At 44.8% G+C, this 14,196-nt stretch overlaps 1 protein-coding gene across 1 annotated transcript in view; it reads left to right on the forward strand.

Moving 5' to 3' along the window:
- Nucleotides 1-13,455, forward strand: part of HTR4 (5-hydroxytryptamine receptor 4) — a 148,521-nt gene extending 135,066 nt beyond the window's left edge. The window contains exon 7 of the mRNA XM_029943100.1: nucleotides 13,365-13,455. Coding sequence (XP_029798960.1) covers nucleotides 13,365-13,455 — 91 coding nt within the window. The remainder of the gene's footprint in view (nucleotides 1-13,364) is intronic.
- The last annotated feature ends 741 nt before the right edge of the window (nucleotides 13,456-14,196 follow it).

Below are 14,196 nucleotides of genomic sequence, written 5' to 3' on the forward strand. Positions count from 1 at the left end.
ATAATGGCTGTCATGCTGAGGTTTGGCACACCTGGGTTTTAGTCCTGAGACTTGTCCTTTACTATTGATACAAATGGGGTTTTTTTATGTTTTTTATTTATTTTTGAGAGAGAGTGCAAGCAGGGGAGGGTCAGAGAGAGAGATACAGAATCTGAAGCAGGCTCCCAGCTCTGAGCTAGCTGTCAGCACAGAGTCCGACACAGGGCTCGAACCCACGAACGGTGAGATTATGACCTGAGCTGAAGTCAGACACTTAATGGACTGAACCACCCAGGTGCCTCTATTGATACAAATGTTAACATGTGACCAGACATTTCTGGGTCTCTATTCCTTCATCTGTAAAATGGGAATACTATGAGAACCCATCTCCTAGGGCTTTTGTTAAGGTTAAATATGAGAATATATGTGCAGAGCTGAGCCCAGTTCCTCTTACACAGAAAGTGCTCAATGAACGGAAGCTGGTGTAACTGCTGCTGTTATCATTGTATATATAACATCATTCATATCTTGGTTAAACAAACTTCTCCAGTTATTTTTTTCAGCTTCCTGATAAGCACTTCATAAGAAATGAGTCAATAGAAATCTCTGTGCTCCAAACACAGCTCCAGCTCAAAGAATGCAGCCCTCTCTCTGCTGGAAGAAAAACCAGAGATGAATTAAATTAATCACACTGTTCATAAATAATTGTTTAAGCAACATGAGACAGGACTTGTTTCCTGAATACATCATGCCCTGGGCTGAACAGTTGGGACTGTTATTTTGAATATGCCTTCTGGCTTTGAAGTTACCTGTAGGTATTCCTCTGACCCAATCTCAAAAATGCTAACCACGTCCAACAAGTTGGGTATGTTCTCTGTGTATTTGATTTTTCCCTTTTCCTCTGTAGGTGCTGTACTTGGCTAGGGTGTTGAGGTTCTATGTGCCAGCCCTCTGAGATTGGTGCCCACAATAAAGAGGGGTCATGCTTGCCACTCTGTGGGACAGACTCCCCAACCACATCTAGCTCCAGAGATGCCCAGGGTGGTCCGGGGTCATGAATGGAGTCAATGTGGTGTGGTTCTGGCCCTTGACCCTGGATCACACTGGAGCTGCTGGAGAGCTGTTAATACCAGAGCCTGGGTTCCACTTATAGAGTTTCTATAGAATGGATCCAGTTGGGGACCAGAAGTGCTTCCATTTTGGGAGCTCGGATGCACAGTAGTATTGAGATCCATTGGTATGTTGCCAAGAGCAGGGAGTCCGTTCTGATCACCAAGGAGTTATCGTTTCTTTTAGCACCAAGAGGACAGGGAAGTTGCTTCAAGTTTAGGTCTTGTTGTATGTCTTAAACTACTATGCTTATGTGGGTATAATCCATTAGTTCTTAAATGGGGACAATTTTGTATACCAGGGGACACTTGGCAATGTCCAAAAGCATTATGGTTTTTCTAATTGGTGGGCGCTGCTGACATCAGTGGGTATTGGGCAGAGACACTGCTAGGCTTTCAACAATGCACAGGGCAACCCCAACCCCATTTCAACAAAGAATTGTCTGGCCCAAATTGCAAAATAGCACTAAGGTTGAGAAACCCTGCTTGAAACTAATCCTCTGGGCTTTGCAGCATAGACTCTCCTTACCCCTGCCAGGCGACAGCAAGAGGGGTCTTTTATCAGCTCCAGAAACGGTATGCTCTTACCTGCCCACAGTGCAGCCTGAGCTCCTCTTTTATGTTTTGTTTCCTTTTTTTATTTTGAGAGTGCAATTGGGGGAGGGGCAGAGAGAAGGGGAATCAGAGAATCCCAAGCAAGCTCTGTGCTGTCAGTTGCACGGAACCCAATGCAGGGCTGGAACTCATGAAACCGTGAGATCATGACCTGAGCCAAAATCAAGAGTGGGATGCTTAACCAAACTGAGCCGCCCAGGCTCCCCACCATGTGGCTCCTATTAATTCACATCCATTGCCAAGACAAGCCAAATTGAAAAACAAAACGAAACAAAACCCCATAGAAGGCAATAACTGGTGTTCCTTGGGCAAAGGAGGACCCTGCATTTCTGTGGTTAGAGTGCCGGCAGTGACCTTCCAGATAAGCCCTTTCCACCAGGCAGGCTCTATGAGCCTGTTCTCTTACAGCATGTACTTGGCAGGGACACCGCCCTCCCGATTTAGTCAGAGCAGCTGTTCAGGAAGGCATAGCCTCCAGAACACACTAAGAGACCCACCAGAAAACCATATTCCTTGGAAATGTGTGTTCGGTCCACAGTGTCAGGATGCGGGTCCCTGGCCCGTAGAGGTGGTAAAGCTCCATCTTATACTGGGCATTGACAGCCTGGAGTGTGTCCAGAAAACGGTAAACACCATGATTTTCGTTGCAGAATGAAGGACCTGTGAGGAACAATGTCAGGAACAGGGGAATGCTGAGCTTAGAGCCTAAAGAAGATTATTGTCATCAGCATTGTTTTTATTTATCTGAGGACCATTACACGGAAAAGGGATCTGGCTTGTTCTTCAAGGTCACAGGGGAGAGAAGTAAAGATAGAAGATTGAAGTTTTAAAAGTACATTCAGGGACACCTGGGTGGCTCAGTCGGTATAGCGTCTGACTTCGGCTCAGACCATGATGTCACAGTTCATGAGTTCGAGCCCCGCGTCAAACTCCGTGCTGATACCTCAGACCCTGGAGCCTGCTTTGAATTCTGTGTCTCCTTCTCTCTCTGCCCCTATCCCTGCTCACACTCTGCCTCTCTCCCTCTCAAAAATATAAACATTAAAAAAAAAAGTTCATCCAGCACAAAATGGCATGGACTGCCTTACTAGGGTGTTCCTAATACGGGGATTAAAGTAGAGAATACGTAGAATAAAATGGGAGAAAATTGGACAACCACCAGTCACTTCGAAGTGGTGATCGAGGGGTGCCTGGGTGGCTCAGTCAGTCGAGCTCCCAACTCTTGATTTTGGCTGAGGTCATGATCTCATGGTTTGTGAGATCGAGCCCCACATTGGGCTCTGCACACTGATCATGTGGAGCCTGCTTGGGATTCTCTCTCTCTGCCTCTTCTTGGCTTATGCCCTGTCTCTCTAAATAAGTAAACATTTAAAAAAAAAAAAAAGAAGTGGTGGCAGACATCGGTCACTGGAAGCATTGACTTGAATTAGTCAGCATGGCTGAGGAAGGAGTGGGATGTCCAAGGACATTCCCTCAGACCCCTGCTTTGTGGTTGTATGAACTATGGACCTGCAAGAAATCCTCCCATAGGTAAGCTGAACTCAAGAGGGAGCAAAACCTACTTCAACCATTTTTTCTCATTTGGTTGGAGCTGGAGACCTTCTGGAAAGAGTGCCAGGGGGAAGAAATGTACCCGAGGTAATAGTGTTACTTTCAGGGGCCATTTTGCTTTGGTTTAGGATTCTTCTGGCAGTCGGTGCATGTTAGGAAATGTAGACATACCTGAGGAAGAAATTCATCTCCAGGCTCTGTAGATGCTCAGTGCTACATAGCTGATTCGATGCCTGTGATCTGCATGAGGAAAACCTTGTCCCCTCCACCTGTCACAAATTTCTATCACTTGAGCCCTTAATGTCAACATAATTACCATTTACATATGTTTAGGGAGAAGGAGCCCTAGGCTGAGATTAAAAAAGCATCCCCCTCAATCTGGTATTCATGTTCTTTGTTTCTTGTAACAGCAAGGGCCAGGACTTCAGGCTCTGAAGGATCCCATCCTGGGAAGACCCAGAGTACCTTAGAGCAGTTTAGTGTTATGGCCAAATGCATAGGACTTGGGACTTGATAGACCTCAGTTTGACTTCAGGTCCTGCCACCTTGAAGCTGTGTGACCCTGGGCAAGTTACTTGACCTCTCTGTACCCCTCAGTTTCTTCCTGTGCAAAATGGTTCTTGCCTCATAAAAGTGTTATGAGACTTGTGTGAGATACTGTATGTAAGGATCCTGGAACACATCAGTTACTGATAAACTGAATTCTCATTATCGTCATCATCTTTCGAGGCAAAAAGTCAGAAACACAGGTTAGTAGAACAAGGCTCCTATTGCTTGAACACTGGTTCATTGTCGGAACAGGTGGTGTGAAAGGAAGTGGTTTGGTGCCAAAATCACCACAATGCCCTCCTGACAAGGGGAAGAATGGGTCCTGAGCAGTAGGCTCAGAAGTACTTCACCCGTAAGATATGGGGGCTGTGGGGTAAGGACGCATGCGGAAGTTTCTAGCTGCCGTTTGTTTACTAGAAATGCTGTGAAATTGTCTCCCACCCCTGCGCCAGAAAACCCAGGGAGTAACTTCTGGTTATAGAAACAAACAACTGTGTGTGCTCTGGGTTAGACTCAAGCAAGGAGCCAAAAACCTACTTTTCAGAGAATGATTTCCGAACGTCTTTTCTTGTTTCCATGCCTATTTCAGGTTATTTTTAACAAGATTCTTAGAAACATTTCACAGTGAGAATTGTTCTTGGAGAGCCTTTTATTCTCTAAGAAAGGAGGGAATCTGTATTTTGATAAACCTGACAAACAAATATATTGGGTCCTGTGCCTGTTCCTTTTATTCTTTTCAGACTTTTGTTTCCTGTGCTGGCTGGTAGAATGTAATTTGTTCCTCTGTTTGTGAATTGGCATTGCGTGCTTTAAGTTTCTGGCTTTGAAGAAAGGAGTGTGTGTGTATGTTTCCACACATATAGCTGGGCACACACACCTGTACATATATGTGACTGTCATGTTGCGTTAGGAATAGTTGGGTTTCCTAGTCCAGACATTCCCCCTCCCCCTCCTTCTTCTCTTCCTCCTTCTCCTCCTCCTTTATCATCATCATCGTAAGATCTACCATTTACAGCATGGTAGATCCACTGCTCTATATGCTAGGCGTACTGCTAAAAGTATCACATGCATCATATTATTGAATCCTTAATAGACTCTGTGGAGCAGGTATTATTATTTCCATTTACTGATGAGCAAACTGAGTCTCAGAAAGATTAATTTGGCCAGTGTCTTACAGATGGCGAGGGTTAGGATTCTCACGTGTGTTCATCTGATTTCAAAGCCCTTGCTGGAAACTGCTAAACTGTGCTTCTCACTAGTTAATGGAAGACCCTTGAAAGAATATAAAATTTTTGGTTCTTGGACCTGAGAAGGGCTTGAGAAGTGATCTGGCGAAATATTCCAGCTAATGCAGCGATCTCTTATCTGATAAGTAGTTGTCTGCCTCCCCTGAGAGGCAGCTCATTATTATTCAAAGCAAGACATTTTATTGTTTGAACAGCCCTAGTTGTTGCAGATTTGGGTCAAATTTTACTTCTCTATATCATGGCGTTATCAAAGCTTAGAGTTCTATAGCCGGAAGTGATAACAGAGCTGAAGCAGTCCAGTCATTTTTAGCACTTTTTTTCTCCCGATGTGGAAATCTTTTGTTCAAATGGAATCTTACTTGGTTGTATGAACTCTAAAGTAGTACTGCTCTGATCACAATCGATGCTTATATGCGGATGTGTGTGCACAGAGCCACGACCATTGACCTTGTCCCTCCAGTGTCTCCTAGGGCCACCCCACGGGGTTGTTAGTCTTGTTAAGAGAATCTCTGAAATAGACTAGTGAACCCCATACTTTACAGAGAAGAAAATTGAGGCTGAAAGACTTAAGCAGTTTAAGATAGTTCTGCCGTATGAGCAGAACAAAGATCTGAAGCCAAGTCTCAGAACTCTTAGTGTATTCTCACTGAGTCATTCATCTCTTGCCTTTGTATCACATGCCTGATGGGGGCCAGGCACTGTTTCCAGCAGTAGGGACACGGCAGATATCCAGATAGGCAAGATTCCGTCCATAAAGGAACACACAATTGATATTTTACCATCCCATTTCTTTTTGATGGTTTGACCCCTTGGAAACAGCACATGTGCATACACACACACACACACACACACACACACACACACACAATCGGACCATCCTGGGCAACTTTCTCTGCATTCAGTCCAGTTTGCCCATGACTTTCTGAAAGAATGGACTGTAGGACTGAACTCAAGGCTATTCATGTGTTTGGTGATTTCAGGATGACCTTTTCTTGACAGTATTGCAAGTTATAATTTATTTTTTCTGCCTCTGAGTTTCTTTGGGGACTGTGTGTAGAATATAACCAGAAAGAGACGACCTATTTCATATGTAGCATTCAAAAGGATGGAAAGGCCATTCAGACATGCGGGATTTGAAACTGTAAATGCCAGCTGGATTGAGTTGTAATAGAACAACCTTGGGCCACATAGTCGGACTTGCAGTGGACAGATAGTGAAAGACATAAAGTCCTTCTGGCCTCACCCGGCTCATGTCCCTCAGCTCTTCCCCAGCCGAATTCCCTGTGTACTAAGCATGCAAGATCCATCAGTTTTCTCCAAAGTAGAAATTGTCCTGCCTCTGGATTATTTCTGCTGCCTTCAATGCTCTCTCTTGCTTTCCGGCCTGGGACAAGCCTACTCATTCTTCAAGGGAGTGTTCCAACATGAGCTCTCTAAACTGTCTGGATCCCCACCCCCTCAATCTCTGAGCAATAACTAATCACTTCCCCCTCTGGGCTCTCTTACCACCTGCTTCTCTTTTTGGAAGCCTAGTTCATCCCGAGGGATCCTAAGTACTCTTATGCACCTGACTTATTCTCTACTCACCTGGCCAGCTTCATTTTCTTACCCGCAGTGGCTCAGCCCCGAGGGTGCCTGTTGAGGGAAGGTGCACACTTAAAGGTGCTGCTGGTGCAGTGAGATGCTGGTGCGGTTCGAATCCTGCCTCCACCAGGTGATGGATGTTTGACTTGGAACAAGTTACTTGGCCTCATTCCACTCAACCAGAACCTGCAAATAATAAAACCTATGTCAGGGGATGGCTGTGAAAACTATGTAAGGTAATCCATGATTTGTTTAGCACCATAAATGGCATATAATAAATTTTGGCTGTTTTTATTATGGGTCCATACTTTTTTTAATGTTTATTTTTGAGAGAGAGACAGAGACAGCATATGTGTGTGGGAGGAGCAGAGAGAGAGGGAACCACAGAATCTGAAGACAGACTCCAGGCTCTGAGCTGTCCACACAGAGCCTGACACTGGGCTTGAACCCACGTACAGTAAGATCAGGACCAGAGCTGAAGTCAGACGCTTAACCAACTGAGCCCCCCAGGCACCTCATGATGGGTCCATACTTCTAAAGCATCTTCTCCTAGATATTTTTAGGTTCAGTCACATGGAAATAGTTCAGCAGAAAAAGCAGTCAATCTGATTCCCCAAAGACTCAAAGTTGTGATCCTTTTGTTTGTCGCTGAGGAACTGTGGTAGACAATGGGGGGATAATATCTCACTAGGAGAATGGTTTGACCTTAGTCACACGTGCCTGTTGAGAGGTAGCGTGAGGGGCGCGTTAGGATCGGAACAAGCCACGCCCACTGATTGATCTTGCGCTTCGGCATATGGAAGCAAGGATGCATCTGACGCCAGGGTCGGAATACATTTTGTCCAGAGGCAGAGTTTAGGCATTTCAAACTGTGCAAACTCAGCGCTTTGGGTCTTTCCTAAAAGTAACACAAAATAGCAGAAAGAGTGCTGGCCTGTGATGTTAGGGCCACCACCTTGCAGATGCGACACGTTGTGTCCTTGCCAGACTCTACATTCACTGCAAGTCAGTTTTCTCGTCTGTCTATAAGAGCTTTTGTCACTTGCCTGCTACTTTCACAACTTCTACTGTATCGGCATTCTACACACGCCACTATTTATTTACTACGTACCTTTAAATACATTTTAAAATGTGTATTTACTTATTTTGAGAGAGAGAAAAAGAGAGTGTGATCGGGGAAGGGGCAAAGAGAGAGGGAGAGAGAGAATCCCAAGCAGGCTCCACGCTGTGAGCACAGAGCCCTACACAGGGCTCCGTCTCATGAACTGTGAAATCATGACCTGAGCCAAAATCAAGGGTCAGATGCTTAGCCAATGAACTACCCAGGTGCCCCGACCTTTAAATATATTTTTAATCTGAACAAATACATTCGTAATGGAAACTGTATCATGACCCCGAGTGCAAAACCATATAGAGAAGGTTGTTTTAAATATAAATGCAATGAAAACAAAACAAACTATTATTCATAGAAATTATTACTAAAATTTAACTCGATCTTATTGCTTGTCAAAGGCTCTGAACCTAAGGCCTTCTTTCCATGTGTTAGGTGTTAGAAACTTGTTAAAGCCTGAGTAGGGGCCAACTGAGTCTTTCTCTTTAAAATAGGCAGAATGTGGGGCACATGGGTGGCTCAGTCGGTTAAGCATCAGCTTCGGCTCAGGCCATGATCACACGGTTCGTGGGTTCAACCCCGTGTCAGGCTCTGTGCTGACAGCTAGCTCAGATCCTGGAGCCTGTCTTCAGATCCTGTGACTCCTTCTCTCTCTGACCCTCCCCTGCTCACTCTGTCTCTCTCTCTCTCTGTCTTTCTCTAAAATAAATAAAAACATTAAAAAAATAAATAAAATAGGCAGAATGATTCCCCCCCACCAAAAAATAAGTAAATATAAAATTTAAAGGGGTATGTGGGTGGCTGAGCTGGTTAGGTGTCCAACTCTTGTTTGCAGCCCAGGTCATGATCTCATGGCTCATGAGTTTGAGTCCTGTATCTGGCTTCACACTGTCATTGCAGAGCCTGCTTGGGATTCTCTCTCTTCCTTTCTCTCTGCCCCTCCCCTGCTTGTGTGTGTGTGTGTGTTGTGTGTTCTCTCTCAAAAAGAAAAAGAAATAGACGTAAAAAAAAGTATCTTAAAAATAAATAAATAAGTAAAATTAGAATAATTTAAAGAGATATCAGACACCCTTACTGTGATGCAAATTATTTAATTCTGTGTTCACCGTTTGGCATAGCCCCTGCAGAACACATCCCATGTTTGGAAAATACTGTATCTTCCCTAGTCAGTATTCTCTTCTGTTTGATAGTGAGTCTAAAGACAAATGAAGAAACTGACCTAGGCCATTGCCTTTTGAATGATTGAACTTACTGATAGCTGAGTACGAGTCTGTGTGTTCACTGTTTAGAGACAATTCAGTTAGTTTCTGGAAGCTAATGGTACCCAATGATTTTATTGTTTCATTACGTAAAGACACATTCCAAACATTGCTCTTTGCATGGTTTTTTAAGGTTTATTTATTTTGATAAAGAGTCGAGGAGGGACAGAGAGAGAGAGAATCCCAAGCAGGCTCTGCTCTGCCAGCTCAGAACCCAACTCGGGGATGGAACTCCTACACCGTGAGATCATGAGCTGAGCTGAAATCAAGAGTCAGACACTTAACCAACTGAGCCATCCAGGCGCCCCTCCTTTGCATTTCTAACTTCTCATTTTTATGATTCATCACCAAGTCTTATTTCATCGTGCATGTCGTGAAAAGCCATAACGATCCCCTCGTCCACTTTGCTAAAATGCACTGTTGGGTGCATTTCAGGGCTTCTACTCTGACGTCCTGGGGGACACCATGGAATGCCTCATGCTGTAGCTCTGGCCCTTCCCGCTTACCTGTACTTTCTCTTTAAAGCCCCCTAAGCCTCTGGCCCAAAGCACTGCCTCGGGTGTGAGTGCAGTACTGGATATCCGTGTGCTTAGAGAATCTGAGACTCCTAGGAATTACCTGAGAACATTTTTAAAAAATGAAGATATCTGGTCTCCCCACCCCACCCCTGTCCTCTCACCCCTGCTGACAGAGGTCAGGAGTGCATCCTGGGACTCTGTGTTTATTATAGGTTCCCAAGATAATTCTGACACACATAACCTCCAGAGCACTTTGTGAAAGATGCCTTCACTAGTCTCCTTTTGGAACACGGGTTAATTGTTAAGTCTGTTTCATCAACTGTTAGTGTTACGCTTCACCGCAAACCTTCCCTGCACGCAAATGACTTTCACATTCCCCAGTTGGACAGGATTCCTAGTTTGGGAGGCAGGATGCCTGATTTGTAGCCCTAGACCCCCTCCCCCATCAATCAACCCATGCCCCTACCTTGACCTTCTTCCTCATCTCAAACTGAAATGATATCCCATACCCTCCTTCCTCACGGATTGGTGTTAAAGATTAAGTGTGGAGAAAGATACAAAAATGCTTTGTAAATTATGCAGGATTTTACTAAAACCATTAAAACAAGAGATGGCACTTGAAAAACTCGTGTGTTAAAATGTCAGAGATTCTTTTTTAATGATGTTTTCCATCAGAGGTTTTGAGCGGCCCTGCCAATGTTTTGCTTAAGCATATGTTTGAGGAGAGACAGTTGTGGTCGCGCTGCATTCTAAGTTGTGGTATTTCGGCTCTCCGGTGCCATCCTCCCCAGATACACTTAACAGCTTTGCAGAGTAATTTCACAGATTCAGAAATTGAGATCTTTCGGATCCTTTAATACAAACCAAAGATTAGCCTCCCCATGTTTCCAGTGAAACCTCTTCCCTCCATACGGAATCTAAAGCATCAGATACTAACAATAGAATATTAAAAGCCAGATTCAAAGCAATTACCCACAGCTTTGAAGAACAGTCCCACACACAGCCGGTGCCCAATCAGAAGGTCCGTACTGTCACCCACCATCTCTGCTGCTCATAGAACCAGAATGTCAGGGCTGCAGAGGATCTTCTAGATAATCCTCCTCCTCGTTTGGCGAATGGGGAAAGTGAGGCACACAAAAGGGAGCAGGTTATCAGAGGCACGTGTGGATGAAAGCTAAACAGACATTGGTTCCAGGGCCCTGGGTGCTGGTTTGCCATTCACGGTGCAATTCTCTGTGCATTCATGTAGACATCCAACAGTGGTTCCCTGGTCATCTCCACCTTTAATTTTGACTCTCTGGAAGGACTGTATGAGACAGCCAGTGTGCCCTTGGGAAACACTTCTCGAAGCACCTCCTCCATTCTCCCTGACTGCTCTGGAGCCTTCCACATGCCCGACTCCGTGGCTCCTGTTAGCCCTCATCACCCCTCCTGCCATCCATCCTCAGTCCTCATTCTTTGCTGTCTCCTCCCCCAGCTCCTCTGACGATGCCCTCCTGCCTTTCCTCCTGCCTTTTGCAGGACTTTTTTCCTTTTCAACTTGGTCTCCCCAGTTCCATATCACAGAATATATATGTGCCACTGGGCAAAGATTCTCTTTTCGTGAGCGGGAGAGGACTACAGGAACGAGTCCTGTCTCGCTCCTGTGTCCCAGTCACTGTGTTTCAGTAAAAGGAGGAGCCATACGTATCACCCTGCAGGCTTCCCACAGGTGGAATGGGTATAATACGAGCTTCTGCATAGACCTCTTCTTCCCCGGAATGTGTCACAGCGGGACAGGGAAACGCTGGAAGCAGCTGCGTGAACACTAGACTTAGCTGTGCAGTTCTCGAGACAATGAGTGAAGATGTATCGGGACAAGAGCACAGCCTTTGGTATCAAAAATGACCTAAATGTAAGCTCTGATCCTACCATTTATTAACTGAGTAAATTGGGGCAAATTATTCAAACTCTCTGAAACTCAGCTTCCTTGTCTGTTAAATAGGCATAAAATACACCTATCAATACATATATAACACACTTAGCCTAATGTCTGCCTTGGTTTTATTGTTGCTGACGGTGAAAGTAAGTATGATAAAAAAGGAAATTTGGCTAATGAGAATGAGAAACCCCTCCTCCCTCCCTCCCTCACTCTCTCCCTTCCTATTATTTTTTTTTTCCTTTTAATAGATATGTTTAATGATCAAGGCACAAAAATGGAGGGAGGTATGTGAAAACTTGAGGCTGCATCTTGAATTATCTAGAGAGTTTATACTTGAAAATAGCATGTAAAAAGGAATATATAGCCAAGGCTGAATCAAAAGCAATGTTCAGAGCAAGTAGCAAACCCAGAAATAGTTAGATCTCAATATTTAGGGAAGAAATCTTGCATATTCTATTGGAATAAGAATAGTCTTCCAGCCGGAAAGATGAGAATATTATAGGGAGAAGGTTGCCATCCAGGATTCATGAAAAATATTTAACTGTCTCTGAGCCAAGATGTATTCTCTCTCCGGGGATTAAAGGAACTAGTTGATAAGATCTCTGACTGGTGCGCTTTTGAAGGCCGGGGAAATGAGAGCAGCCTGGAGACTAGTAAATATTGCCCCAGTTCTTCAAAAAGACTAAAGCTAGACTCCAGAAACTATAGACTCATAGCTTGAAATAGACCTTACCGAAATGCTGTGACAGCTATTACACAAATGATGTGTAAGCCAGAGTCAGTGTTGTTTTGTTAAAAAACAGTTCATGCCAACTAATTTCATTATGAGGACAGATTTACCGCGGGACAGATTCATGTCTGCAAGGCACTGGATAAAGCCTTCCACGGGCGGGTTTGTTCTCAGACACACTGAATGTTAGCTGTTCACGGGAAAGGCAGTCTGTGCCTGAAACAATTCTGTTTTCGCCCTGCCCTAATCAATGGGGTTGTTTGGGTTTTGGTTTGTTTTTGTTTTTGATCTTGACTGAAGACTAAAGACCTGGAAGGCAGAATGACACTAAACTGAAAGATTTCGGTCGCAATAAATTATCTGACCTTCTGCGTGCTTGTGAATCCTTAAAGTCTAGTTGGAATGGGTACTAAGGAATTGCATCTTGAATGTTGCAGTTGTTACGATTTAGAATGATCTCAATGGACTAAAATGAGACCAAGCCTATCAAATGAAATTTATCTGAGATGAAGGGAATGGCCTATATTTTGGCATAAACAAAATAATAAAATAGTAAGTAAATAAATACTCTGCACCCATTAAATAAAGAACCACAGGAATTGACAGCTGTTTGTGTCAAAAAGATACAAATTGTCAACAAGCTCCCTGCAAGCCTAGAGCATGTTGCCATTGTTAGTGTTGACTCCATTCATATAGACGTAAACCAAACTGATGACGGAAAGTGCATGATATCTACAAGTCAGGCTCCCTGTGTAGATTTGTGCTTTTTCTGGGTACTGTATTTCAAGAGAGATAATCCTATAGGGACTCTTTTCAGAGAAGAGTGATCATTATGAGCAATAATCTGGAAACCATAATATATAATGAACTCTTAAAGGACGTGGGGATGCGTAGCCCGGAAAAGAGAAAATTTGGAGGATATAATTAGTAAAGGGAAGAATTTTGAGTGGGCCCGGAGGGCACAGTAGTTCCACTGGGTGGAAATCGTAGGAAGGCAGATGTTGGCTGAACATGAATAAGTTCTCTGTGATAACTAAAGTTGTTCAAGAATAATAATGGCCTGGCCAGTCAGTGGGGATTCCCAAGTAAGGGGCGAATGATGACCCGTCTGTAGGGCACAAGGAGCACTCCTGCAGAGATCATTGGGGATGTCCGTTCCAACTCTGAGATGCTATGATCTCCCCTCTCCAGGGATGCAGTGGAGTGTGGTGCCCAATGGGAGAGTCACTGCCACCCTTCAGCATCTTCTTCCTTGGTGGCTGCTCAGCCCTGTGACACTTAGGCCCTGGGGCAGTGACTCAGAAGACAGCCATCTCTCGGAGAAAGGGCAGGTTCTAAGCTGCTGCTTGTGTGGGACTGGACCTGCCATTCTCTCCACCGCGTCTTCCGCCAGGCAGCCCACGCCCACCGGAGATTTCCTCTGGGGTTCCAGCAGGTGGCGCTGGAGGGAGCCAGGGGACAGGACAGCTTTCTTGTTCCCTGGGGTTTCTCCTCCAGAGATCCCCTGTGAAGGGTTTTTCTTTCCCCCATTTTCCAGCACTTTCTCTACCTGGCATCTCGCCAGTGCCTCACACTCTCTGTTGTCCCCAATATGTTCCTTTACTGTTCCTGGTTTGTCTCTTTCATGTTCCAAACACAATTCCTCGCTGTGTCTTATCTCAGTCATAGATGTCTCCAAATAAGCCTTCTTTGCTGTGTCTGCTCACAGACATTGTCAGAACACATCCTCCCCACACCTGTCTTGGTCAGAGCCATGTTGCAAAAGCACATGTTTCTTGCTTATTCACATCCGTGACAGCCATGTTCAAAGGGCTTGCCGTCTCCTCTCCATTTTGTGCTGTGCCTTACAGCAGTATGCTCTCTTCCCGCTGTCTGGGTCCAAACGTGCATCCTCCTGGCCACTCCCACGTCAGCTGCACACTTCCCCTCGCTCTTCCTTGAGTCCAGTGTCCATTTACTTACCGTGGAAGGAACTGGAGCAGAGAGCTCTCAGAACAGTCTCTGTGGCAGCCTTGCAGCTTGG

The sequence above is a fragment of the Suricata suricatta genome, chromosome 6, assembly GCF_006229205.1.
Source record: "Suricata suricatta isolate VVHF042 chromosome 6, meerkat_22Aug2017_6uvM2_HiC, whole genome shotgun sequence".
NCBI lineage: Eukaryota > Metazoa > Chordata > Mammalia > Carnivora > Herpestidae > Suricata > Suricata suricatta.